Source organism: Ambystoma mexicanum, chromosome 1p (assembly GCF_040938575.1).
Source record: "Ambystoma mexicanum isolate Mex_15411 chromosome 1p, UKY_AmexF1_1, whole genome shotgun sequence".
Lineage (NCBI taxonomy): Eukaryota > Metazoa > Chordata > Amphibia > Caudata > Ambystomatidae > Ambystoma > Ambystoma mexicanum.
The window spans coordinates 460,710,349-460,738,185 of NC_090921.1; the positions used below are offsets into that span (position 1 = coordinate 460,710,349).

The window sequence follows — 27,837 nt, forward strand, 5'->3', positions numbered from 1 at the left end:
ATATATATATATATATATATATATATATACACACACATATACATATATGATAATACATATATATATATATATATATATATATATATATATATATATATATATATATATATATACACACACACACATGATAAAAGACAATCCTTTGGCTCAGATGTACATTGCTTTTCTTCAAATCCCAATGGATGACTCATCAGTGAGTTGCTTGTTCTACGGGTGCAAGGTCGTGTTATCTCCAGAGAAGGCCATGCCATAACTACACACAGATCTTTAACTTTCAACATAAGGAACTCAAGAAAGTTTGTACCATATATTATGTGTCCCGTGCTTTGCACTAGCTAGGGTCATTTGACAATAAAAATGGTAATTGACTGAAGGGAACTGTGAAGTTCTGCACCTGTGCGCTGATGGGTATTCTCCATGCAAATTTCCACATTTCCAAAACAGACTGCAAAAGCAAAGTGTAAAAATAGTCAAAATCATCCTTGCTCTCTTGTAAGAAAATGTAAATGCCACCTGCAATTTATGCATGGCTAGCAGCATTTACAATGGATTCCTATGAAAGCCACCTGCTTTTTGCATGTGATACAAAGAGGCTGTTTAAACAAAAATTAATTAGACTTGCCCCTGCATTAAAATGCCATGCATGCAAAAAAAAAACATGTGGCAATGGAAGAAAGAGGAGCAATGCACTTCAGAAATGCCTCTAACCCTCTCCAAATGTATAGAAAATGCCCTGGTGTGTAAAAGTGAGGCCTAAATGGCTTCTGCCATAGAAATAAAAAGACCCACTAATATGTTCACATGGCAACTAACCTTCATATTGCACACTCTTTCCTCATAATGAAGAGCTGTCACTTGTCTAATGAAATTGTATTTTATTTGGCCATCGCTGCAGTTGTCTAAAACTAGCTCTGCTAATCCATCCTTGCCTTCCTTTTAAAGTGGTCCCCTATTCACCATTTATATTGAGATATTGCTGTAGTCACTTTAGTGTACAATATGTTTAACAAGATCACACATTTGGTAGCCTTAGGAAAAATGCAAGCACTGCTTTTCACATTCACCTTGAAATGGATTTGTGAACAACTAAAAGGAATGAGCCCTATTTATCAATTTAACAGTGCCAAGTGCTAACAGAAATATGTTTTGTCGATCACACTCCGTACAGAGGTATTGTTTTCTCAAATCATTTTTGCACAAATTAATTTTGATGTAAAAGCTTCACTCCAAAAAGCTTAATGATAGTAGTTGACTGAATGGGTCACTACATAAGGCGTGAACTACTAGGTCACGTCAAACTTAACAAATTCCCTTCATTTTAGCTGGACAGCGGATGTTGCTGCCATTTAGTGACCAGGCGCCCGACACGAACAATGCTGAGCCGGACTAATGGTCCAACATCTAGGACCCCCACTATAGGAGTGAGTACCATTATTTGGGGCTACACAGCCTCTCCTTCCCTCTGATTGAAAATTAAGAAGCACAGGGCCTCTAACATTGTCCTTGGCGCCTGTTTGTGTCCCCATTCTGCAGGTGAGGTACTAAATTGATGTGGATTCCCACTACTTGCAGTACCCACGCTAGGATTGTTTCCATATTGCCGAGCCACCAGCCCCTGGTAGTCCAGAGGAGGTGAGTCGGCCTCATGCAACCGATGAATACCGTTGTAATAGATACCATTACGGGGTTATAATTAAGCGAAGATGACAACACTGTTTGACGAGACTAATATAGTCCAACTGAGGCTCTCCCTATTCACCCCCTTTTTGTTTATGAAGAGGCAACATGCATTTGATGTTCGCACTCCGTCCTGAGGAAGGTTGATCAAAATAACTGGGCAAGGGGACCCTACCCTTGTTTGAGAACCCAACCGAAACATGTGACGGCGATAGTTTTTCTACCCCTGGAGATATACAGAGTGTCACATCATTTAATATTAGAGTGATTATAATTTGAGATGGTAACATCACTTTAACTTATTGTCAAAAAGTATGCGAGCATGAGAAATGTATGTGTGAGTTATGATTGAATAGAATTTGGAGGGATGATTTTTTGTGTATTGAGCCTAGCTTATTCATATCTGTGAAACTGTTTTCCGTATTTATAAAATAAATATGATGTTTTACTATGAGTTGATAAACAGTATCTTGTCATCTTTGGTCTAGTTGGTCCAACCCCCCTTTTTTTCACTGTATACCCGCCTGGAGTACCATAGACATAGCACCAGGCATCCCTTATCTTTATTATATCTCTCCATTGGCTCCCGGTGGCTGCAAGGATCAAGTTCAAGACACTTTGCATTGTCCACAAAGCTTTCTGGGGCCGGGCCCACACTACATCCAATGCCCTCTTCCAAAATACCTTTCTTCTCGAGACCTTCGGTCAGCTACCTCCAACTCTCTAAGGGTAAGACACTTCTCCAGGCAGCGAGTAGGGGGTAGATCTCTCTCTTCTGCAGGTGCCTCCCTCTGGAATGGCTTCCCTGCCCCTCTCAAACTTGAGCCGGACCACCTGAAGTTCCGGAAGCAGCTCAAATCCTTCCTCTTCTTCTCTGCTTTCTCCCTCTCCCTCCCCTGCTAACCTACCTGACCTACCTGTGTGCTGTACCGACTGGTTGCGTGGCTACCCTCAGAGTCTCACTGGGTACCAGGCTCCTCCTTGATCAGTTACCCTTGCACTGCCTCCAGTCCTACCATGCACTTAGGGGCTGTAACTCTAACCCTACAGTCCCATGTTCTCCTTGCACTGCCCAGAGCCACACCGCTTTGGCTGCACTTAGAGCAGTGCTGCCCTGTTTCCCCTCCCATCTCCCTTGCACTTCCCCTCTCCCTTTCCTCTTGCACTTCTCATTCTCGCACTTGTACGATCTGAATGACACAAGGCCCAGTAATATTTTTTGTCTCGTCCTCCCTCTGTCTTCCCTCCCTTGTCTTGTCGCGCCTAGAAACACTTGTGTACAGGCACATTATAATTGATTTTTTTTTTATTGTGTATTATTTATTTAAAAAGGTATTATGACTTTTCATAAGTCTTAAAACTTTACAAAATGAGTGTTTACATATAAACAAAAGAAAAGATTGTCTTATAGTTAAAGTCCTTTTTGTTTCTCCTTTGATCTCAAACGTACTTCCTTGATTTTGTTAATACGTGTGTGAACGTTATCCAAATAAATGACCGGAGCAATTCTAAGTGGCATCCTTTCCCCATGCAGACAGACCTGCCACCAATCATTTCTGTCATGTGTTCTGAACTCTGCGATTAACTCTCCCATTCTGTACACAGTTAATGCCCTACAGGATAAAACTAGATGTTTAAGGCCCTCATTATGACTCTGGTGGTAGCCGTGCGGTAAAAACGACACGGCTGCTGCCAGGGTCGTTTTTGTTCCGGCGCCTGGCAAAGGGGAATTACCAGGTCATTACAGCCCGGCCGTCCTGAAATTTCCCCATAGCCAGTGCCGGTGCATCCGTCAAAGTCTGCGAGCGGGTGCCTTTCCGCCCGCCAGTTGAGACCTGGCAGGTGGAAAGGCACCCGTTCGCAGAACTCAGAGTATGCTGGTCCGGTAACAACGGTGGCGGTAGCTTACCGGCACCGTTGTTACGGGACAGCATACTCATAATGAGGCCCTAAGTGTTTCTTTTTCGTTCTTTTCTTTGCACAGTTTGCAGTCAGTATCTATTGTGCCGTCTTTCCCTCGTATGGCTAATATTTCCAAAGCAGGATATAGGTTTAGGTGAAGTCTCATGGATCTAGATCTAACCCAAGTACTCGAGCACTTTGTCAGATATTTTGCTAAGATGTTATAGAACCTATCAATCACCATTTCTTGATGGAAGAATTTCACCCTACTTACTTTTTCTTGGGTCTGGATCCAATCATGTCTCCACAATTTAACCTTTATTGAGTTTGGATTAGTTTGTAACTGATCTTCAGTCATTCCCAAGAATCTTAGGACTTCACTGCATGCTATTCTCCAATCGTGCTGGTCTTTGACCCGCCATCCAACCATTTCCTCCTTTAGTGATACATCCAAAATGCAGTTTCAAAATACATTCAGGTTCTTCCAGATTACCTGCGCATACACAGAGAATAAGCCTATAAATGACTTATATCATATCATATCAAGCCTGAGCCTAGGTAGGCTTTAAAAATATTAGAAGTTGATGTATTCAAAATAGCAGATGACTCCCTGAGGGGGAAAGATCCTTTGACACACAAAATGCAAGTGTGCAACTTTGTACCCTTAAGTAACCCAAATGTGGAAACAGCAAGGCCTAATTTCTGTGCATAGGAAATACCATAATAGAGAAAGCGGTTTGGTGGCATCATTGAGTCTGGTGTTTACATTGCAGTGATGTGCTGTGATATAAGTACATTCATAAGTGACATGTTTTCATTCCTGTGAATGCTTGATGCCATCGTGTTGCAATGGCTGTCTGCCTTACGTTTTCTCTTAGTGTATTTGAGAGCCCAGCTTCTTAACTGGACAGTGCAATCTAGGACAAATTGCGTGCCAATTATCTGATATGAGACCCTCTTAAGCGATAACACACAGCATATCACGATCGACCTCCCTTAAAGATTCCTATCACTTAGGGTGTTCTTGTCAATGCGGCTCATATTTTAAAAAGTTATACACATTTCGATACCTAAAATATCAATCATAGTTTCCATTCTTCAACATTGCTCAGTAGCATGAACCGGTGCTTGTCGCAGAGTACAGAAAAAGTGACTTTTACTCCTAGGTCATAGTCCTAATTACTCCATAATTATGGGGCACACTGTCCCTACGGGATTGGACCAGAGCACAAGAAAATGTGTGCAGGTCACAGGCATGGTCACGCTCCTGTGCGTCACCTCTCTCGTGCACACACTCTGCCCCAACCACCAATCCTAGAGAATGGCTGGGAGGGCTTTATGGAGGAAAGGGGGCTATGGACCGTGAGTGCACTAGTCCCTATGCGGACTAACTTTAACTGACTCCTAACTGCCGTCCCATTTGCACCATACCTGTGGGAGATTTCAAACACCCATCAGATGGCAGGATGGAAAACCCAGCAACAGTAATATGAAATGACATCAGATTTCCCTAACCAAAAATGTTACAGAGAACCAATCTCGGTCCAAGTTTAGCATCAGCTCTTGAGGTGACAGGGCACATGCCTTTGAAAATGTGCAGACGCTGCCTTAGCTAACACTAGATGAGCCTGGCGCACATTAAAAAGAATCCTCTTTCACAGTAATATACCATAACAAACCTCACTAGCCAACATACAATTGTTAAATTAGCCGCCTTGGCTTCTGGAGAGAGACCACTTTAAGTTACAAACAAATGATGCCGAGTATGATGGGCTTGATTCATAAAGCATTTTTCAATTGGATGTTCCCACTGATAAAATATTTGGGAAGTAAGGCCTGATATTTCTTTGGCTTTAAAAGCAAGACCCGAAGACCCTGCACATGTCGAGGTTATGCCGCATCCTCTCTGCATCCATAGTTGGATTAGGAAATAAATGAAATAAAACTGGAAGGCTGATCTCCTGAGATGACATTCCGAACCTGCTTTTGAAAAGAACTTTGGGTGTGGGTGCAGCACAACTTTGTCCTTGTGGAAAAAAGGGGATCTGATCTGCAAACACAGCCTGTAACCCGCTAGCCCTGCATGCCAAGGCCAATGTGATCAGAAAAGCTGTTTTCAAGGGCACACACTTAATGATTGTTGAAACCATAGACTTAAAAGCTTTATGAACTAGAACTGATGACATGGGCCCTCATTCTGAGTCTGGCGGTAGGGGATACCGGGCACCGTTAAGGAGACCGGTGCCGGTAATCCCCTACCGCCCGATTCCGAGGTCCCCTAACAGGACCCGTAAAGTACGTTTGGTCGGACCAAACGTACCTTACGGGTCCCGTTAGGGGACCAGGGCGCAAATAACGGGCTTGCCATTCGCGAGCCTGTTATTTGCACCCTCCCCATTCCCATTGAGCCCTCTGGGGGCTCAAATGGGAATGGGGAATGGCATTTTCAATGGGGACTTACCGGTCCCGCAAAGGTCGGACTACACGGTAAGTCCCCATTGAACTACACCGGTGCCGGACCCATTATTGGTGGCAGTCATGGCGCAAATAGCACATGACTACCACCAATCTCGGAATGAGGGCCATGGTGTTGAGGTCCTGGCCGGGTTGCATTTTGGAGTCCCCTAGGAATTCTATGTATTGTAGAGTCTGTGTGGGTGTCCGAGTTGATTATTTTAGTTAATGGACATACCCAAGGTGAATACCGCATGCACTGATTTCCTCAGTGAATATTTGCCTTTGCTGAGCGAGCGGCCTGGATTAGCCAGTCACCTAGGAGGGGATAGATGTGTACACCCTCCTAACATAAAGAGGCTGTCCCAGCTGATGTTATGCTTCTGAAAACCCTGGATGCTGAGCTGAGGCGGAACTTGCAGGCCCCAAATAGGGATATGCGGGTATGTGACTTGAAGACCTGTGGTGCCCCCTCCTTGGGAGCTTCCCGAATCTAGATTGGGGTGACCACCTGGAACTTCTTTGGAGGAAGATGTGTGTTAAACTGAGAGAGGTTCATGATCGTGCATAAACCCACCGCAGCATTCTACAATATCGCAAATAAGTGAAAAGGAGAATAGCTCCTGAATTTCCCACAGTGGGACTCTCTATAGCATCCAGCTGAAGGAGTTTCTGGATCACCCTAAAGAGGTCTGGTGGAAGTTGTTAGAAGGTGTGGAGGGGCGAGGGATTGACGAGGGGAAGTTGAAGATGTAAGCCGTTAACCAAAATAGCATCAACCCTTCTCTCCCTTAGATGCAGTGCACTATTTAGGTACACTTCAGATCTAGCAGATTCTAGTCACCCTCATACTTGCCCGTGCCCTGGCAATGCATCAATTTAGCTGCCACCACAGGGGATTGCAGACGCAGATTAGTGCTAAAACATGGCTTCTCCTCCTGCCAATAATAGAAGTTGGGTAACCAAATGTGATGACTCTGATTTCTTTTTATCTTCTTTTCATTATATCTTGTTTTAGTGGGATTCCAATTTTGTCATGGCTTCCGACCAGGATGATCGCCATAGCCCCAGTCCCAAATGCAAACGCCACTGCATCTGGAACTTCCACAATAAGAGAATGCATTACCCAAGGCATCCTCTTAGGAAATTGAATGATCATCCCCCATCAATCTCACCCATCTTTGGGGGAGCATAGAGGTGTCAACAAAGCCTGCTATTGGGGCCGGCCTTAGATCCCCCACAGGTGGTGGGTCCACTGGCAGAGGAGGAGACAGAGGTGTAGTCGCCACCAGCTTTTGTCACTACTGGTGGTTGCAGCTGCATAGAAATTGTTGGCATAATTGACAACAGTGCAGGTTGCGGTAGAACCTGGGCAGAGGTTGAGCCAGAACAGACTGCACAGGCGGTTTCTGCGGAATTACATATTTTATTATTCTGTAAAAAATAATCTCTCATGGCCGAGTGGTCATGAATTGTTTAAATTGTTGGAAAATTGACTCTATAAAATGAGGAGAACAGATCCTCAGTGAAGGAATGGGCCCAGATGGAAGGGATGCTGTGTATGATAATGTATCTATTTCACAGTTTTATATGGAGCAATCTTTGCCCCCCCTTAAAAAATGTAGTGCAGTACAACATGTACCCAAAGAAAGAATAGCGAATTCCAGAAAAACATTCCCATTAAAAACCCTAACACAATATTTTAAAACATTTAAAAATGCTCAGAGGTTGTTCTGGTAAGGTTGGTCTAGTAGAATGAGGCTGCGTTCTCGCATACATCATTCAGCAGAGATTGGTCAGAAAACCAAACATAGTGGTACAGTAAGGAGACCACCCACCTGCTGGTTCAGCAGATTGCGGCATTGCGCTGCAGAAGTTAGAGCTTAATACCGGAGAGTCAGTGTTGTGAGGAAACATTTCCCCAGAGGACAGTTGTGTGGACTCTGTTCAATTTGTCCACCATGCAGACTCATCATGTTCAGGGGGAGACTTGCCGGTGCCACTGAAGGTGTTTTTCTTGGGCCACAAGGCTCTGCTTTTAACGGGCCTGTCTGGCATTCTGTCCAAGGTCAAACTCTTCGACTGCTTGACTGCCATTTTTAAAAAGCCTCACATGCACAGAGGGACCGATGTGAGGCCCAACCTTCTATTGCTTGAGGTGGCCATTTTGCCCAATGGTGCCTTAAATCCTGTGGAAGTCAGGAGTGAAGACTGCAGTTTCTCCAAGCCTGCATGAACTTGCCTCATAGCCGGAAGGTTCTCAGATGTTGCCCCATTAAGGAATCGAAGTAAACTATATTTAAGTTCCTCCAGGATTTCGAGGTAGCTGCTCCCTCCCCCTTCCAGACTCCTCTCCCCAAGGGCTAGAATGAGCCCACTGAAGCAGCGCCTCAAAGGAGATCCTGGTGTTAGGTCTGAGAGGAGAGGGCCCACAGCACTTAAGCCAGTATTAAGCAATAGCAACGCCATCAAGTCTCTTGCAATGGGAATCAGCACAGTCAAATCCCTCCCAAGTCATAGACACACGTGAGGTAATAAGCAAAGGCTTACCTACCTTAATTAATTGAAAGCGTCTGTAGGCTTCCAGTGGGGGTGAGCCGAGAAGTTCCTCCTACCACTGCAGTCTTAAGAGAATTGCGCTGCATAACATAGGGTTGCACAGAGTGCAAAAAGGCCAAACATGGTCAGCACCAAGGCACACAAAACAAGAAGCATGCTGGTCCGTAAATCCACAAGGCCTTTCACACTATGCACAGTGCTTGAACCCTGATGTGCATGTATAAACACGAGGTGAAAGAAAAATGGCGACAGTAAAAATAATTGAGACGCAAAGGTGCGGCTCTGCTGTGATGCTAGGAAACCACTGGCATTTGAGTTTAGGAGCATGCGTGAGGGAGGTGACACACAAGGATGTGGCCGTGCATGTGCTGCGGCATAATGTTTTCTTTTTCAGTCAATGCTTCACTGACTCATGTTCTGTTCCAATCCCTAAATGGTGCAATGTCCCCTACATATGAGGGAAAAGAGACGGAACATATAGGGGACATGACAGGTTAAGTATGGCTCTGCCCTGGACAATCCCTGACTACTGACCCTCTTTTGCCCTGTCTGTCATTTTCTGTGTGCTCTGAGGCCCATGGACATGTGCCGCGTTATACATATTAAAATAAATAACATAAATGACAGAGAGAGTGTATATTTGCAGGACAGAGCGAGGCAGAGGTAAAGTTGAGTGGGGGTCTGTATAAACAATAAACAATTCGCAACCATCAGTAATACAGAAGCTGGATTTTGCCCACTAGTATATATACAGAGTCTATAAAGCCCTTACAGCCTTGTTTTTATGTAAGAGCTATTCAACTACAAACCCCGAAGAGAGCCGTCACTGTGCAATTTGTTTTAGATAGCTCACAGGGATAAAGCACCAGCTGCAGATCTTTATGTCCAAAGTACAGGTTACAGCTGGGAGTTCCAATACTGGTGATTAGACTCAGTCCTTCATTCTTCTGAGGCGTCTGAATATGCATAGTGCTGTAAACACATAAGACTGTCACAGCAACTAATGTATGAACACATATTTTTATTATTAGCGAGATATTTTGTGAGCATTCCAAAAAACCTAGAAGTGATTTAGCGCATATTGGGCTAATTCACAGAAGCGTTTCATAACACAGTCCCACTGGAAAACGCTCTGTGAATCAGGCCCATTGTGCATACATAACATATGCTGCAAAAGAAATAAACACAGACCTCTAGGCAAACGTGCCACCAAAGAAGCACAGTGTATGGTTATCCAATGATTCCTTCAATGAAATAACCAGAAGTTGCTCAACAAAGGCTTGTGTGGAAAAAATTGGAAGACTGGAAAAGGGAGATTAAAAAATAACGAATCATTAATGAACGATAGGGCTTGGAAGGAGATGACTCTCAAAGTAGTTGTGGGCAGTAACTTTAAATCACTCCTAACTTACTCCCGAAGAGTAAGTCAGGAGTATGTCAGAGTTTGTACTGGTAACCACTTTGTGAATTGAAGAGCCTCTCTTCAGGAGGAACTAAAAGTTACTTCTCATTAATCTGCCACAGTTTACCAACCGAAGGCAGGGTTGTTATAAAATTCAGTCTAGTACCTTCAAGGGCACCCATTTGGCTGTTGCATCATGACAAAAACGTGCACACACTTGTCATCAATTCTCTGCCTGCTCCACGACACTGTGACTGTAGTTGGAGCATGGTTCTGGAGATCCACGTCCCTGTGACTGCAGTAGGAGCATGGTGATGGAGATCCACGACCCTGTGACTGCAGTAGGAGCAGAGCCACGACCCTGTGACTGCAGTGGGAGCATGGTGCTGGAGATCCACGACCCTGTGACTGCAGTTGGAGCATGGTGCTGTAGATCCACGACCCTGTGACTGCAGTAGGAGCATGGTGCTGGAGATCCACGACCCTGTGACTGCAGTTGGAGCATGGTGGTGGAGATTCACGACCCTGTGACTGCAGTTGGAGCATGGTTCTAGAGATCCACGACCCTGTGACTGCAGTAGGAGCATGGTGCTGGAGATCCACGACCCTGTGACTGCAGTAGGAGCATGGTGGTGGAGATCCACGACCCTGTGACTGCAGTAGGGGCATGGTGCTGCAGATCCACGACTCTGTGACTGCAGTAGGAGCATGGTGGTGGAGATTTGTTTTCAGTTTAGTTTCTGTTACTAGCTCATTACTGGTTATCATTTCATCACTTAATATTGTGCAATAAGCAGAGCAACAATTGAAACCTGGCAAACATGCAAGCTCGCCCCACAAAAACACAATATTTCCTACTCATCTCTGCTGGTTATCCCTGCAAACACAATTCTGTGGACCGATCTACCGGCTCCTCTAATATATCTTGAAGTGTTCATAATACATCATTACAAAAGTTACCGGGCGAGGGACATCCTCGAGCCATAGGTAGGAAGTCTGCTCCAGCTGCAGCACACTTGGGGCATTCTCCCTTCCTTTGTGGGTCGTATAATTTAATTTGTTTCAGGGTGTAATAGCATTGGTGCATAAACTTAAATTGTAACAATTTTTTAGAGTGCCTCCTGTGAGGTGTCAGTAATGTGAGGCACACAACTGCTTGTAGTTTTCTCAGTATTTGACATTTCATTAAAAAAATGAAAGTGCAGGGAGTTCTCTACCTATTCTAGGTTCTAAGGAAAATTCTAGCATATACAAAACCTGCGCTCACACTGAACAAAAAAACATTTAAAGTAAGAGAGCAGGGAAAGAAGCTAACATGGTTCTGAAGGAAGCCTGTAGGCTCTTGTACCAAAGTGTATAGAGATAACTTGTTCCACCAAGTTGCCTCAATTGCTCATGAATGTACCTACTGGAAAAACATCCTCCAATTTAAGAAGGCCTACACCTGCAAACCCTCTCTGGAAACTTGCATCAAAATTAACCGGGATACCCTACACTTTGTGAAGAAATACCTGAGAGGATATACAAGGACCCACCTCTGTATACTTATGAAGCTTCTCACAGGCCCACACTTTCGTGTCTACAGTGTCAATACTAGCTGTAAAACCACTTGGGGGGGATCTAGGGTACCACAGTGCCATTTATATCCTAACACGGGGACGTGTGGTGCCAGCATCGTACCAACATTGTGTGTGCGGAACCTGAGCCACCAAATAGTAAAGCTTCTGGCCGGGAATTCCAAGACTGCCCTTATACAAGGGTTGTGTGAGAACCTCCTAACTAACCCTAGGTTGCTTCGACCCCCACACCAGTTTAGCCAGCAGTGTCCACAATTACCTAAAAAAGGAGGAAGGGATTTTGATGGGAATATTATTAAAAAGATACAACCACTTAGGGAGGACCATCATATGGATAATAGATATTCTACCTAACATAGTGATGGGAAGAGTCAACCATCTGTCAAACTTCTTATCAAGAGGCTCCATCAAGACTTCATGGGTCAGATATAGCAGCTCACGCAAGGAGTGTGCCAGACAGGTACCCAAATAACCGACAGCAGTAGGCCTCCAAAGGAGCTGACCAGGCTGAATCATACATTCGGTAAGAAGGAAGACCTCTGACTTTGCAAGATTAACTCTCAACCCTGACATCTCTCCAAATGCTGCTACCTCTGCCAGCAGCGGAGCCATATTACCAGTATGGCTTTTGACATAAAGCATGAATTTGTCAGCATACAGAGAGGTCAACAATCAAACTTCATAAAAGCTTAAACCTCTTTCTTTTTGTCTCTCCCGCTGGGTGCAGGCCAAACTCTCAATAGTCACTGCAAATGATATGATATAATATGATATGATAGGTTATTTATAACGCACTTAATACCCAGAGGTTTTTAAGTGCAGACCCAGGGATGGAACCTGCATTGCTCTGTGCCTTCTTGCTTCCAAGGTGAGCACGTTGCCCCTGAGCTATCCTACTGAGACGGGGAGATAATAGGGGAGATAATGGACATCCCTGTCGGGTGCCCCTTGCAATAGCGATGGGGTCCGACATAACTCTATCAATTAGGACTTGAGCAGTGGGGCTTGAATAGAGCAGTTTAACCATCTTCAAATACACCAGACCCTCCCCAACGTCTTGTAGAGTCGAAAACAGTCCCATTCCAGGGTATCAAACACTTTTTGCATGTTCTCTGGAGCAATCTGGTGTTGACTTGCGAAAAACCTACAGAGCTATGTTGAGTCAATCTCCCGGGTATAAAACCAGACTGGTCTGGGAGAACTATGTCTGACAGCAACAGGAGGAGCCGGCTGGACAACAGTTTGGCCTGGATTTTATAATCAACATTCAGCATCAACATGAGCCGATATGACCCACACAATGTTGCATCCTTACCCGGTTTTGGTAATACTATAATGTTTGCCACCCGGAGTGTGGGACCCAATCCGAGTGTTGGAAGAAACCGCACAGTTTGGGGACAATGATATCCGCAAAGTGGCCATAAAGCTCCACGCTTAGCCCATCGGGACCAGAAGCCTTCCCTAAAAACTATTTGCCAATAGTATCTTTAATTTCCTTTTCCAAGATAGAGCGCCCCAGCCATCCTCCATCCATTAAATGATTGGGCCATCCAGCTATGTACCAATAGCCCCATACTCATTCTTACTCAAGGAGGTATACAAGTCAGAGTAAAAATCTTTAACTGCCACTTTTGTCCCAGCTGCATCCGTAGATATACTTCCATCATCCCGCCTCAAACCCGCTATCAGTGTACCCCCAGCCTCCGCTCCTGGCTCTAAATCCGGGTCAATATCCCCCCCGGACTTTCCGATTCCCCATATCTCAGCTCGTAATTTGCTCTGAATAAGAATTTAATCTCATATAGGGCTTGTTCTTGAAATGTATCCTTCTGAGATCCACCGCATGGGAGTCATCATATTCCCGTTCCAAAATTTTAAGCCTCCCTTCCACTTCAGACAATTTTTTAAGTATGGACTTTAATAACCCCCTTCCTTGGACATACACATGCCCCTTAGAAATAGCTTGAAAGATTCCCACACTGTGCTAAAATCCGCAACAGAGCCTTTGCTCCTTTCAAAGAATTCCAAGACTTCAATCTCCAGGTAAGTAGTAAAGTAGGATCTCTCACTGAATCTCCCTTGAACCTTCAAGGCGGCCGCTGGGTAGCCGGGCCTCCCCATTTCAAGGTCGCCATGATAGGGGACTGGTCGGAGAGGGTACTAGGAAATATAATGCAATCCCTTGCTACCTTAAGCAGTGATGATGAGAGTCGTCAATTATCTATTCTCGACAGTGTATCATGTACAGAAGAGTAGACTGTTCATTGTTTATCGCTAGCATTCATTCCCCTCCATGCATCTCTTAAAGTGAAAAAATATATTATTTCGGGCCACTTTATGCGCTGCTTTTGAGAGACTGCGTTGCTACTTTGACGATTTGTCCAATTCTAAATCAAGTACCAATATTAAAGTCTTCCCCAATCAAAACGTCTGAGTGAATATATGATGCACACACTCACCATAAATCCTACTTCTGTGCATAAATGTTGACTATCATCAGTGGATGGCCACGCATCGTACCATGAATAAGTACATACCAGCCATTCATATCTGCAACATAAGTAATCGCACTGAACAGAGACTCTTATGCACCAATGTCAGCACTCCCCTTGCCTTATTCGTATAGAAAGCATACCATCTATTCCTCTCCCAGTCTCTAGCTATTCTACCATGCTGCTCAAAAGGCAGGTGAGTTTCCTGCAATAACAACATTTTAACCCCATGTCTTGTACACTGCCCATATTGCCCCAACATATAAAACCCCAAATCCTGCAACCTATGTAGATAGATCCAAAATCACCACAAGCTCTGCCAAAAAAACCCATAAACCAACCAAACAAACACACCCTCCAACCCCCCCTATTCTCACCGTTCTCCTCAACTAACAGCAGCATTATCCCCCCAAGCCCAATCCCTTGTGACTCCCTCCCCTGTATTTGTGCTCCTGTATAAAAGGGGGTACCAGCAGCTCCAAAACATGCTGCTGTGTAAATACATTTAACAAGCGAGCATCCAGAGTAGTGTGGCATATGCCAAGATCCAGAACAGGATGACGTTGTCCACAACATAAAAACAAAGAAAGTCAAGGGGGGTCACGCCGCCGCCATCCAATGGTCAATAAGACCCTGTGCGTTTCCAGATACCATGAAGAAGTTTGCTTTGTTCTGGAAGAGAATTTTGCATTTTGTCCGGAAACAACATTTTATATTGTACGTTTCTTTTCTTCAAATTCATCTTGACCTCAAGGAATGGTTTCCATGCTGCTTGCACCGCCGGGAAAAAGTCAGAAAATATTAGGATCTGAGCACTGACATGTCTAATCTCTTTCAGTTGCCTTGCCGCTTTCAGCACAAGATCTCGATCACAATATTTAAATATTGTTGCAATTATCAGCCTACGGGTTTGAACCGTTGCTGGCCTGGGCCCCATGGACCTGTGGTTCCATCCCACTGGGAAATGTTGTGAGAAATCAGGACCCCCTAGAATCTTGAGAAGTATCTTCTCAAGAAACAGTTCCATTGTGCCGTGAACTGCTGTCTCCGTGATCCCAAGTATCCAAATGTTGCTGCTGCGTGAGAGGGATTCTAAATCTTCGTTCTTTGCTTTTGCTACAGCCAGTTCCTTCTTCAACATTATAATTCTCGCCCCATGAGTCTCCACGCTGGTTTACATCTACAGTATCCTATGCTCCTCTTATATCATCCTTCCATAGAGTTGTTCTACCTTGTGTTGTGAGGCTAACAGTCTAGTGGTGAGGGTATCCACCTTAGGATCCATCATCGTTATAGCACTCTTCAGATCTTTAAATATGTCTAATATGCAAGAGTTGCGAACCATGTGTTTCAGGATATGTCTGGAACTGACCCGCTGCATAGATTAATTGGATTTCTCCCTGGTGGCTTCCCCCTGTAGCCCACATACATGATGGGCCTTAGCGGTGAAGCCATCCAGTTTTGACTGTTTCTTAGTGGTACCTTTCCGTTACATGACACATATAGTCCAGTGTGCAACAAGATTAAAAACACCAGAAACCGCAGCTGTCACGGGGTGCAGCCAGCCCACAGCGCAGTCTACCAACTGGGTCAACCCGGTCCAAGTGCCCACCCCAAACAAGGCTTTCTCAGTGGATCAGGCGCGTTCCTCGAGGCACAAGATATCATCTGGGGGTCATCCCATCCGGAATCAGGCCTTGTCAGGCCACTTCGGAGGATCAGCTCACAGCTAGCGTGATACGTCTCTGCGAGAGGATTCAGAGTCTCCAGCCTCAGCAGCTCTCTGCTGTGTATACGCTGCAGGCCTGATCTTATCCCTCGATCACCGTCACAGCTCCGGCATCCTCATCTGACATCCTCATCTGACAGGGGCAGCCCTCGGGAGGAGACCTCACTGCTTTCCCGCATCCATTTTCCTGATGTGACTGCATGGCCCAGCGCTCACTATCTGCCCCGGAAATCCGCTCCCTCCTCGACCCTGAAAAGAGAATAGTCCCATGCACTGCACCTACCAACAAGTTTCCCCAAACTCTAACTCGAGGACACCCTTTCCAACCCAGGATCTGTAATAGGATCTCCAGGGCTCGACCGGAGCTCCACATTTAAGCGGCCAGGTTGTTTGCGGCTCGTTAGCGCCCCTCCAAGCAAAATACTTTTACCAGAGTAGGCTTATTGCTTTTTGTTAATGTTTATATTTACGATAATGAAATCAGAAATTACATCCCAAAGCAATCCGCAAATAGTACATGATAATGCAAGAACGTGCCCACCTTCTTGCTAATATATCTAAACCCTGTATTTGATCAGCAGTACTTTGAGGAGCATTGAGGTTGGTAACATGTCCATTTAGCCTGGTGGGTTCTGTTGGGAGTGTCTACCTACAATGAATCAGTGGCAAATGCAATGGTGCTTTTTATGAAATTCACTGCCCAAAAGGTACCAAAAAACCCCAATAATTCTGGATTTTTCGCTAAAGTGTTACTAGATTGTGAACAACTCAGGATGGTACTAACCGATGTTAACCCGCAACCAAAGAAGGAACAATTCATTGGCAGGTGCAACATAATATATTGAGAATTAATATAGAACACTATTGTTTGTATATGTCTTTAACTTATCCTCACAGGCAGCAGTGTTGTGTGTGTTTAATTCCGTTTTGACGTTGGCTATATTCTACATAGTTAGCATCTTTCAAATGCAATGAATTTGTAAAGATTTCAACATTTTTACCCCTCTCTCCATTGGCAAAGATTTTCAAATTCATACTGATTTTTGTAAAAACAATTTCAGCGATGCAATATTTTGCCACCAACGTTCTGTGATTTGAACAAACAGGAGTTTAAAAAAAAGAATTCGCCCTCTGGGTAGATGATACAAGTTGTATTTGGAGTTTTGAACACGCAGTTTTGAACAAAAATAGCTAAGTATTTCAAATATAAAAGTGATTTAGGAGTTCTGAAATAATTGAGACTTAAAATTGATAAAATAGCTTTATGGATGCCTTAACAAACACACGTTGCTTTTAAGATAGTTCTTAAAGTTATTTAGACGGTTAATCAAGGCATACTTCTTAATTGAAATATTGGAAGTGTTTTGATATTGGCACTGTTAAACGAAGCAGTAACAATATTAGCAATTTATGATTAAAAGCCACTAACTGGGAAGGAAACGATCCAGTTGAACTTTATAGGTGAACATATTCTGCAAACTCTGAATTTGGTGCAATTTCGTAAACAGTATAAAGATTTTGTTTGCAACGTACGAACAGGAGAAGATTCTCACATTATCATTATTCCTTATTCTACAGCTGGCACACAGTAGAATATACTGTGACAACGGAAAAACATCATTAGAAATAAAATGCCCTTATCCATTGCTGGAACGATGCCATTAGTACTTCATTTTTACCAGTCTTGCTCTTTTTTATTTCTTTTCCCTTCTTTTTAGTGCCTCCAGAGAAACCAGTGAACATAAGCTGCTGGTCCAAAAACATGAAAGATCTGACCTGTAAGTGGACACCTGGAAGTGGAGGCGAAGCATATCTGCACACCAACTACACCATGAAATATAAACTGAGGTACAGCGGGGAGAAGTGGCGTCCATAGTGCCTGTAGGAATGAACTCTTGTGGGTCAGAAGTGTTAGGCCAAAACTGTCAAACTGTCGGGCACACTGTTCATAGACTGTCCGAGTACAGATGGCAGCTGGTCTCATGTCATCGGTGGCACATATATCCTACCCTTGACTTTTAACCACCAGCTTTTTTCATGCTGCGACTTGTAGCTCGAGTTTTGTAATTATGAGCATGGGTCTTCATCCGGGTTTTGCAACCTGCGGCTCTGCAGATGTTTTGGACTACTCTCCCATGATCCTTTTCTGTTGACATTGTTGGCTAGGGCTGATGGGAGTTAGTCCACAACACCATGAGAACCCAATGTTTCACACCCCTGGTCAATATATTCCAGCCTGCAAAGTGATGTGGACAGGGAAAAGGAAGCTCTGTTGACATGGGTCCAGTTGGTAACTATGAACTCAGTCACTTTGTTTGCAGAAAAACACATTATCTTCTGAGAGACGCCTGCAAAATTAGTTGGTGGAAATGCAACACAGCATGCTTGTTTTCCTCAGTTTTGGTAGCTGAGGGGGAAACCTGGAAAAACGTTGAATTCCCCTATTTGCGTGCTCATTTGGCAGGCATATAGCAGTGACCAACACAAGAGACCTGTCATTTGAGTGTTAGCTATTTATGGCTACACAGCCATTGCTTTTGCTGTCATCTCTGTAAAACAATTTACATGTCTAGGTTGTGCCATTTCAGGTGCTAGATATTTAAGCCAGTCTCCGCCATTTTGCTCACAGTACTGTTACTCGTAGTGCTCAGTGTTGTCAGCATGGTAAAGTTGCATTGAAGATACACTGGCTATTAAACTGCCTATGGAACTTGAATATTTAATTGAAATGTTTAATGTTAATAGAGTTTGGCCTATATTAAGCTTTTTCTTGACCTTCTTGCCAATCGTATTCAAAGGTTATTCAATATATAAAAAATTCCAGTTTTCTTCCAATCCTACATCGTCGGAGCAGCAAATTCTACCAAGGAACATTTATTACCTTACAAGGAACTGTCAAGATCTTTCTCAGAATCATCCATTGTATCCCAATCACTAAATCTGTTCAATTACCTCATGACTTTCTTCTTGGAGAAGATGCATCCCAGGTAACCTCACTCACTGAACCACCACCTTACTCTACCACCTGAGTGAATTCTCTGAGGTCTCCAATTAGGCAATGGCAAAGGTCATCTGCCAACCAAACCTTCTGCATCATCCACCAACACCTGCAACACACAGATCTTCAAGCTGGCTGGCTGCAATGCTTCTCTCTTAAATAGGAAATTATCTCAAGACCCTAAACATGCCAACAGAAGACTTCTACTAAAACAATCCTAACAAAGACACAGCAACATTGACTATCTACTTGCCAATCCTCTGAAAAGAAACAATATGAAAGATCATATTTCTCACTTCAGAGATCAGGCCCATGCATGTGCTTTAACTCTCCTCGATCATTCCACACCCTTTGCTACAGTTGGTCATTCCATTCTACTTTGATGCCTGGATCAAGTCTACATATAAGATTGCACTGTCCTGCAGTGGCCCCATATCTTTCTTCCAATCCCCATTGATCAGGTCAAACTGTGCCGGCTCATATACCAGAGTTTGCACATTTTCTGTCATATTCTTCAGTGCTTACCATTATAGCCATTATCGCCAATGTTTTTCAATGTCTTCCTTTATCACCTGGCACTAGTCCTAGAGAGACACAATGATAGATGGATGGAAAACCCTCAGATTTATGTCTGCATCTCAGATGGAAGTGGAAAATGGGATCAATTCATGGATTGCCTTGCTGATAATTAACTCTAGATGCAACCAAATTGGCTATGCTCGAAAGCATCAATAAAATAGGTTTGGATTCTTGGTATCAACAATACCACCTCGCTCCCCTTTCGACTGGCTCCAATGCAAATCTACAACCTGGGAATCACCTTCGGAGAGAAGAAATCTTGTAGGCTCAAACTGAAGGGCAAAAAGAAAGAGCTTATGGGGTATGGTATTGAACTCTAGGGTACCCATATTTGGTTGCCATATATGGGCCTGTGAGCCACGCAGTCCCACTGATAAGATGGTTAAAAAAAAGAAATCAGGTTTCTAAATTGGATTGTGATTTCACACATCTTGTTTCTTCCAACAGTGCATGCAAAAGGAGCTACAACTGTGGTTCAGTTTTAACTAGACTGAGGTTACTCTGTCTACTTGAGTTCAACAGATTATAGTGGATAACAACTTCAATTGATTCCGAATAGGGATGTGCCTTAGATTTACCAAAACACTGTGCCAGTCTCACATCCCCCCTTCCTTTATCTCTCCTTTTCGGACCCTTTGTAAAACAGTTCTTACATTTCATGGTGGACTGTGTGGTCCATCACTGATTCCATGGCAGGTGGTCTAGGTTGTTGTTAACTCTGCGCATTCATTGTGTGAGCACCACACACCGTGGGTAATAATAAGCAGCGCTCAGATACCTGAGGGTTCGTAGCGCTATATAAATGCCTAATTATTATTATTATTATTATTATTATTATTATTATCATCCCTTCAGAATCCTTCACTCCTCTGCCAGACTGCAGGTGGTTATCGCTCATTCTCTTTGTGCCCATATGGGCAAAGATCTCTTTCTTCTCTGGCGCCTGCTCTGTGGAACTCTCTTCCCCTTCCCTGGGCACTATGAAAAATGGTACTTCTTTCATCTCTTCCTGATGAACTGCTTTTTCTCAGCTACATTTTAAATGATGTATGTTGTATTACTGGAATTTCTACGGCGCAATACTGCCATTTGCATTGTCTTTGGGCTCTCTGGCCTACCTGAAAGAGAGCGGGATTGGTCAGGTTAGTGTGGAGCCCGAGGACCTCTTCATCCAAACCTTCCATCCTGGTGGCCGTTGATTGATCTGGTGGGCAACTTTCAGTTTGCCCTCTCTCCTTATCCCTCTTTGTGACATGCGAGTAGTCTGTCTACAGGTAGTGGAAGTTATAAAAAGTAACACAATAAAAAAATTAAAACAAATGTGCAAATTGGAGCTGAGCATTGTTTGAATTTTGTGCATTTTGCGTGTGCATACCTGTACTTTTTTTTAGTGTAAATCCATTAGGGAATAAACAATCGTATTATGAATTCGGCCCTCTAGCCCTAGTTTTGGCCTTTCCTTAAGCATGAGAGAAAGTCTATATTTTCGTCTCCAGAAATTTTACAAATTAGTTTCAGCATGGTTCTAGTAAGAGAAAGATTGTTACGTGGCATGCCGCGAATTGAATAAAATATATTGTTTTGCTGTACATTTCGCTCTTCAACTTTACTTTTCAGATTTCCCTGTAGGGCACAAAGGACACCTACCCCCCAAACCTGGTGATGGGACAATGGGGTCACTTGCTCCCATTCTCACTCGCTCAATCTCAGACAGATACAAGAATTAAACATTAGCAAAAACAAGTGTAAACACATTTTACCCTCATTACCAAACACTGTTCCTCCACATATCCCAATTATGCCACATACACATTTGCGCACATTTCCATACATTTTCCTTCACTTTAACACCTCACATTCAACGCATCCCCAGAGAACGTTCAGGTGTCACAAAAGTTTCTAAAACAACTTTGACATTTTGCGTGCAAACACATTAAATTAAAGTTTGTAGGATTGTTCCTCTTCCTATTCAGAAGTCTCGCTTGAAACACGCCCTTAATATTCCCCTGGCACCACCTACCTTTCCACGTCTGAGGGGAAATTAAACATGCTTTTGTTATCTTATTGGGTTTTACAAAGCGCACTGCTGCCCTTTAAAGAAAAAAAAATGGGTTGGCTTTGGTTAGCATGTAGTAAAGGAATAACACGCATAACAAAACATTAAAAGGCATAACAAGGCATGAGAAGACCTTTAAATTGTGTGTAACATATTGCAATATACCCCAATAGAAACGTTATAAATCCTTTTACAAGTCACACATAAGTCCTTTTGTCATAAGGACCAATACTGAAGCTGATAATAGACCTATCTGCGTTAAAATATCCACTTTGTAGAGGGTTTAAGCACTTTTGGATCACCAGCACTTCCGGGAACTAAAGATAATACCTGGTCTGGAAACAAAGAGACATGATACGAATACACTTAAACACGTGGTAAAGTACTTAGTTTTCCGAAACCATTCTAATTTGGTATTTTAGTCCATTTGTATTTGTGTTTGGTAAAGTGCACACCTAACACAACAGAGCGCTGTACACGAGTCAGAGAGAACAAGATGGATACATTTATAAGACAATCCATCCACAGAGTGCTAGTAAACCAGGCTCAGTGGATCGATCGTAAGTCACATTGAGATGATCATGCAAGGGGCAGGGGAGCCTGGTCTAAAATTCCACGAACATAATGTAACAAAACCTAAGCATTCTCTAGAAAGCACGTCTTAAGTTCTGGTGTGAACTTCCGGAGCATTGGAGAGGTCCTGATTGCAACCACAGTGGTGTTCCGGTATGCTGGGGAATATCAAGAAAAGGCCTGTTACCTGGTCTTCTCCCTGCGTGCCAGTTTTATTTTAAGACCTGCAGTGGTCTGGCTCCTGGAGGGCTGTGTAGCACCAGAGTTGGTAAGTTCGGCAGCAATGTAGCCAGACATTCGGGCGGTGGTTGCCTTGTATGTGATAAAGGCGATTTTTACGAGAACCCTGGTGGTGACAGGGAGCCAGAGTCGGTCATACAAAATGGGGGTGATGTGGTTGAATTTCTTGGAACCTGCAGTGAGGCATTCCACAGCATGATGGACTGCTTTGGGAAAGGCGAGGCGTACGGCAGGAGGGGCCAGTGAGGAGAGAGTTTCCTCTACCAATACGTGCAATCATGAGGGCCTGTACCGCAGCCCAGAAGTCCTGTGGCAGGAGGAGCACTGTGGGGTGATACCAAGCCGTCTGAGACCTTTAGTCCATATGCTGCTGAAGATGTTACAGTCTACAATGACACCACGCTCACCAACCCTCTGGGGACCGCCAACTCTGACATAATCACACTGGACATCCTTGATGTGGGTAAGGATTGAGAGCCTGCTCCGCGTTCCTGTTTCTGTCTATTTGTAAATACCTGAGGAATTTATCGGTGGAGACGTGTTGAGGAGTGAACCCATCCCGCTGCATGTCATTCAGCCATCCTTGGATGATTCCCTGTTTGAAAGGGTGAAGAACGGCCTAATTACAAATCTCAGTATCCATCACCTTGTTAAATGATGGCCCAGATCTCAGAACATAATCTCAATGACACACAGTCATATGGTCATCTTAACACATGGGCATTGTGACACCGTCTGTTGTCGTTGGATAATGGTCTGCACGCTCCTCAAAGCTGCATGCTGTGTCCCTCTAGGCCTGTTATTATTGTTAGAGTGACTCTGTCAGGCCCGCTGTTATTGACATGAAAGAAGCAGTGGTCGTTGGGAATTTGACTAATTTAATGAAAAGCCATTCAGTCTGTGCTTTTAACTGTATCTTTGTCTATGAGAAGCCCTGTTTATAAATCTTTTAATCTACACGCTGATCTGACAGTATCACTCAAGAGTTGGCCTTTCCTTATTATCAGCTTCTATTTGATACTTAAGTGAAGAGGGCAAGAGGATTTCTTTCATTTTCACTATGTTCTTATTGTAGGGAGAAAAACTCTGGCATCCAGTTGTTAGTAGAACCGTCAGAGAGACCCTGTTATAGGAGTCCTCATGAAGCGGGGATTACAAAGCAAGGAACAGATAGATGACCCTCCTGTGTGGAGGAGCTAGGATCCATGGAAGGAGTTTCGCCCAGTCAGGCACTGCACACTAGTTTTAGGATGACGGCATTACAGCAACAGGTAACCTGACTGTACACTGAAAGATGCGAAGAAAGGAAGATTGGCGGTCAATGCCAGGAGGGTATACGGCACTAACCTTTGAGGGGATGAGGGCGACCAGGTAAAGACTGGGGAGATTGCTGCTAACAAATCACACCTCAAACTAACCCTTTTTACCATAGGCCCCAAGCGCGGGCAACCTTTAGTCGCAAATAATCATGTATGCGGTTACATTTATTGAAATACCATACCATTACCGTTTTCACTCAGGACAGAACAAACCACCCTCCTCCCCAACCCATCACTTTAGGAATATTAGCAACATTATCATTGTGCAAAAAGGTCCAGCATGCAGTTACTGGCGATAGATTCTCACTTTGCTAACTCTGAACACCATAAGTCAAAGCTGCCGAGGTGGTGGTTCGATCTGCAAAGATTTTAAGTTCCAAAGACTGCCTCCTACAGCCCCTCCTCTTTTCTTAAGTAAGTGTATTGGCAGAGCAGCAGATTGATGTAGGTGCCAATTACAACTCTGAGAGTGTACTGGTCTCTGGGTGACACTTGTGAAAAGACAAACCCACATACCGACATGCGCCTCCTCCTGTATCCCCGCTCAGGAGAGTGGTGTGGCGTGGGCCCAGCCTCTGTCCCTGTCCCCTCTGGTTCCTGCTGTAGGCCCCAGATAGAGCACATAGTGGTGAGTATCCGCCATCCCCTGTCTATAATAGCAGTACTTCTCAGCAATGAATTTTAATAGCACTGTGATTTTGATGAGAATTCCAGCGCCTTGAAGCACTTCTGATGGGACGGTGGCTCGGGGTGTTCTTCCATTCCTCTCGTTCCTCAAATCCACCTCTTTACTTCGATGTGTGGCAGGAATTTCTGGCAAAGAAATCTTCCACTTTATTTTCAGAAAACATTGACTAATGGAAACATTGATGATGATGTTAAAATTGATATTTAAGTTTATAATAGTTTGTATATTAATATATCAGCAAGCCTAAGTGCAGAATAGAATGAGAACTGATGCCAAATATGTTGATTCTATTCATTACCATTTGAAATATTTTTCGTAAAAAATAAAATCACAAAAATTATGTTTCGGAATTGTAAAGACAAATTAGAAAATATCTCTACACATATTATATTCAGTTTTGAGTGTTCTGCTCAAATTTAAACTGGTCGAATTCTTTTTCCTGCTTTTTTTCCCAATTTATTTTATTACCAAAAGTGGGTGGAGGCCCCCGCACCTCTCTATATATATTATTTTCGGTTCTATGTGACTGACTCAAATTTAAACAGTTTGAATTCTTTTTTACTGCATATTTTACCAATTTCTTTTATCGCCAAAAACGGGCAGAGATCGCCCGCACATCCAGCCTTTCTACATGCCTGACCCCTAACCCACCATCTATTTGCGGTAAAAAGAGAAATAAATGTGGTCAAAAATGCAAATCTGCTTGAAGCTAAAATATATTGCAATAGATTCATCCAAATGTGCAACCTAAATCATGTTCCCACGCTTGGCTGTATTCACATATCTCTATATGTTTTTGTTTCCAGATGGTACGGGCGGGATAACACATGCCTGGAATATCACACCATGGGACCATACTCCTGCCACATTCCCAAAGATCTGGCCCTTTTTACTCCGTATGAGATCTGGGTGGAGGCCACCAACCGTCTGGGGTCCGCCAACTCTGACATAATCACGCTGGACATCCTTGACGTGGGTAAGGATTGAGAGCCTGCTCCGCTTTTATGTTTCTGTCTATTTGTTTGCAATTGGCCATGAAGTCATAAAATAGTCCACATTATGCCAATGGCTTCATCGATGAGCTTGCATAGACAGGGTTATGGTTTAATGCAGATTCCTTTATTTGGGGCGCCACCTCTAAGGAACCGCGTTTTTGGCATAGTAGGGCGATGAATGCAGTTTTGAGCTGTCCAGCAAGACCAGGAAAGGCCCATCTCCCAACTGTGAGTTAGGCTGGAACTCCTCTTGGAACACTGAGAGCCCTGTATGACACACCTGCTTAGTAAAAGTAGACAGAGTTCGCTCGTACATGGGTCTAGAAATTCCAGGACTTGCATTTTCATTGGCAGTCAGAAGTAAGAAACCAGTTTGTGATTGGTTGGCATGTTGCGGAAGATCCACAGTACTTTTGCTATCCTAACAACACTATATCGCTATATAAATGAAAAGTATAGTGGCAATTTTTTTGTCCGAATTAAAGAGTGATTAAGCCAAATGTCTTTTTAAAAAATGATCCTCTAAAGTCCCAAAGTCTGTAACTACTGATGCACACAAAAGGGCAATATGAGGAGGGGTGTGAGTGTTTTCTGGATGATTTCTATCTAGGTGGCACATGAGAAGGTATGGAACTCATTGGTAACCTGACCTTTTTTTTTGACACAGTGACCACTGACCCACCCAAGGATGTCCACGTCAACCGGGTGGGGGATTTGGAAGATCAGCTGAGTGTGCGCTGGAGCTCACCGCCGGCACTCAAGGATTTCCTGTTTCAGGCAAAATACCAAATCCGGTATAGAGTGGAAGACAGCTCTGAATGGAAGGTGAGAAGGGGGATAGGGATCGAGCTATTGAAAGACAGTGCGGGTCCCTTACCATTGCTTACCATTACATTGCTGCAATACTCTCACGCCTCAGGCAGGGATAAGAAGATCATCAAAGGGAAAAGAAGATGAGCCTGTTAAAGAATACAGTGGCACAATGAGTCCAAGTTACGGGCGCGCGGCGTCCCCACACTACCGTGATCCTGCCGCAAACCATTGTAATCTGGTACTTTAATCCCACCCATTGAACTGAAGAATTGAAGTGAACCAAAACTGTAAAAGCCAAAATACGCTGCTTTGTTAACTCAAAGTAAAAGTTTAGCTACTAAAAATCTGATAGCAATATTGGCACACATGCTTTGAAACCACTGAAAATCATTCAGGAAGCATTTCCATCAATTTGAGCCTGACAGTGCCATTATTATTATTATTATTATTATTATTATTATTATTATTATTATTGTTATTATTATTATTATTATTATTATTATTATTATTATTTAATTTATTGAGTGTACGCCTGGATATGGGAAGCAACAGAACGCTTTACAATCATAGGGGGAAGTAGAAAGTTAGGGTGCATCTAAACAAGGGAGTAGGGATCTAGCGGGAGAGAGGGCAATAGTCAGCAATGGTTCCACAAGTGACCAGGGGAGGAAACAGTGGGCATCAGATCAGCCAGTCTTAAGTAGGTTGGGGAGTGGACAGTGTATGGACCTAGATGTTATGGTGGACCACTGCTTAAAGTGGAGGGTCTTAAGCTCCTTTCTGAACTGTAGATGCGAGGATAGACAGAAAAGATCATCCACATGCAATTCTGTCCAAGCCTGCATCAGTGCTGGCTTTTCACCTCATGCAGAGAAGACGCTGCCTAGAAATCTGGGCTTCCCCTTTCCATATACAGTGAACATTTATGTTGGTCCCTTCCTGTAATTGCAGAGACAAGCTAACAAATGATGGAATTCTGTACCAAGAAAATGAAAACAATAGGCGCAGCAGTCAGGAAGAATTAGACATGACACCTATAGCACATTTTTCGTTCTCGGCTAATCAAAGCCCGGGTTGGAACATTGTCACTCGTACAGATGAAAATGAGGATGGCGGTTTGATATTTATACTTTAGTCGAAGGGTAGATAAGCCTTAAAATGGAGCAATCCAATCATGCAGGCATCATTAAAGTAATAGCTCCAATCAGAAAAAAAGCAGGAAAAGAGAACTCATGTTGCTTAACGCTCGTCGTTTGGGGTTCAAATTAATTTCAATCATGGGCGCTTGTGTTGAATAATTTCACCTCAATCCGAAACTGAATAAAGGTCTCAAATCCGACAAAATGTAATAAATGAAAACGAAACTAAATTAAAATCAATTAATTCAACAGAAAAAGCTCCCAAAATGTCACCCTCATCGAGTCAACATGTGCTAATTTCTATCTTTGAAACCATTTTCAGTTCCAGCTCCAACTTGTTCGAACCAAACCGCCATTGTTGGTATATGTTTACATTTTATTTGATCCGGGTCAACCATGCCTACTGTAGGGTACACTATTTTCTTGTTTGTACTGTAAGGGTGTAGAAGAAGGAGACTAACCCACAGGTGGCATGATTGTTGACACAGGGCCTCATCATGAGTTGGGTGGTAGCCCTTAAATGCAGCGGTAACGGTATTACACGAGTTGGGTGATAAATGGACTGTTACCGATGGGGAATGGGGGTTTACTGTTAATGCCCAAACTGTGACGCTATTACAGTTGGCCGGTATTACAGCTGGGATA

General features: G+C 43.5%; 1 protein-coding gene across 5 annotated transcripts in view; it reads left to right on the forward strand.

Moving 5' to 3' along the window:
- CRLF1 (cytokine receptor like factor 1) overlaps window positions 1-27,837 on the forward strand; it is a 345,153-nt gene that overhangs the window by 206,263 nt on the left and 111,053 nt on the right. For all 5 annotated transcript variants that reach the window (XM_069649295.1, XM_069649294.1, XM_069649297.1 and 2 more), the window contains 3 exons: window positions 17,511-17,640; window positions 25,052-25,221; window positions 25,908-26,065. In XM_069649295.1, coding sequence (XP_069505396.1) covers window positions 17,511-17,640; window positions 25,052-25,221; window positions 25,908-26,065 — 458 coding nt within the window. The remainder of the gene's footprint in view (window positions 1-17,510; window positions 17,641-25,051; window positions 25,222-25,907; window positions 26,066-27,837) is intronic.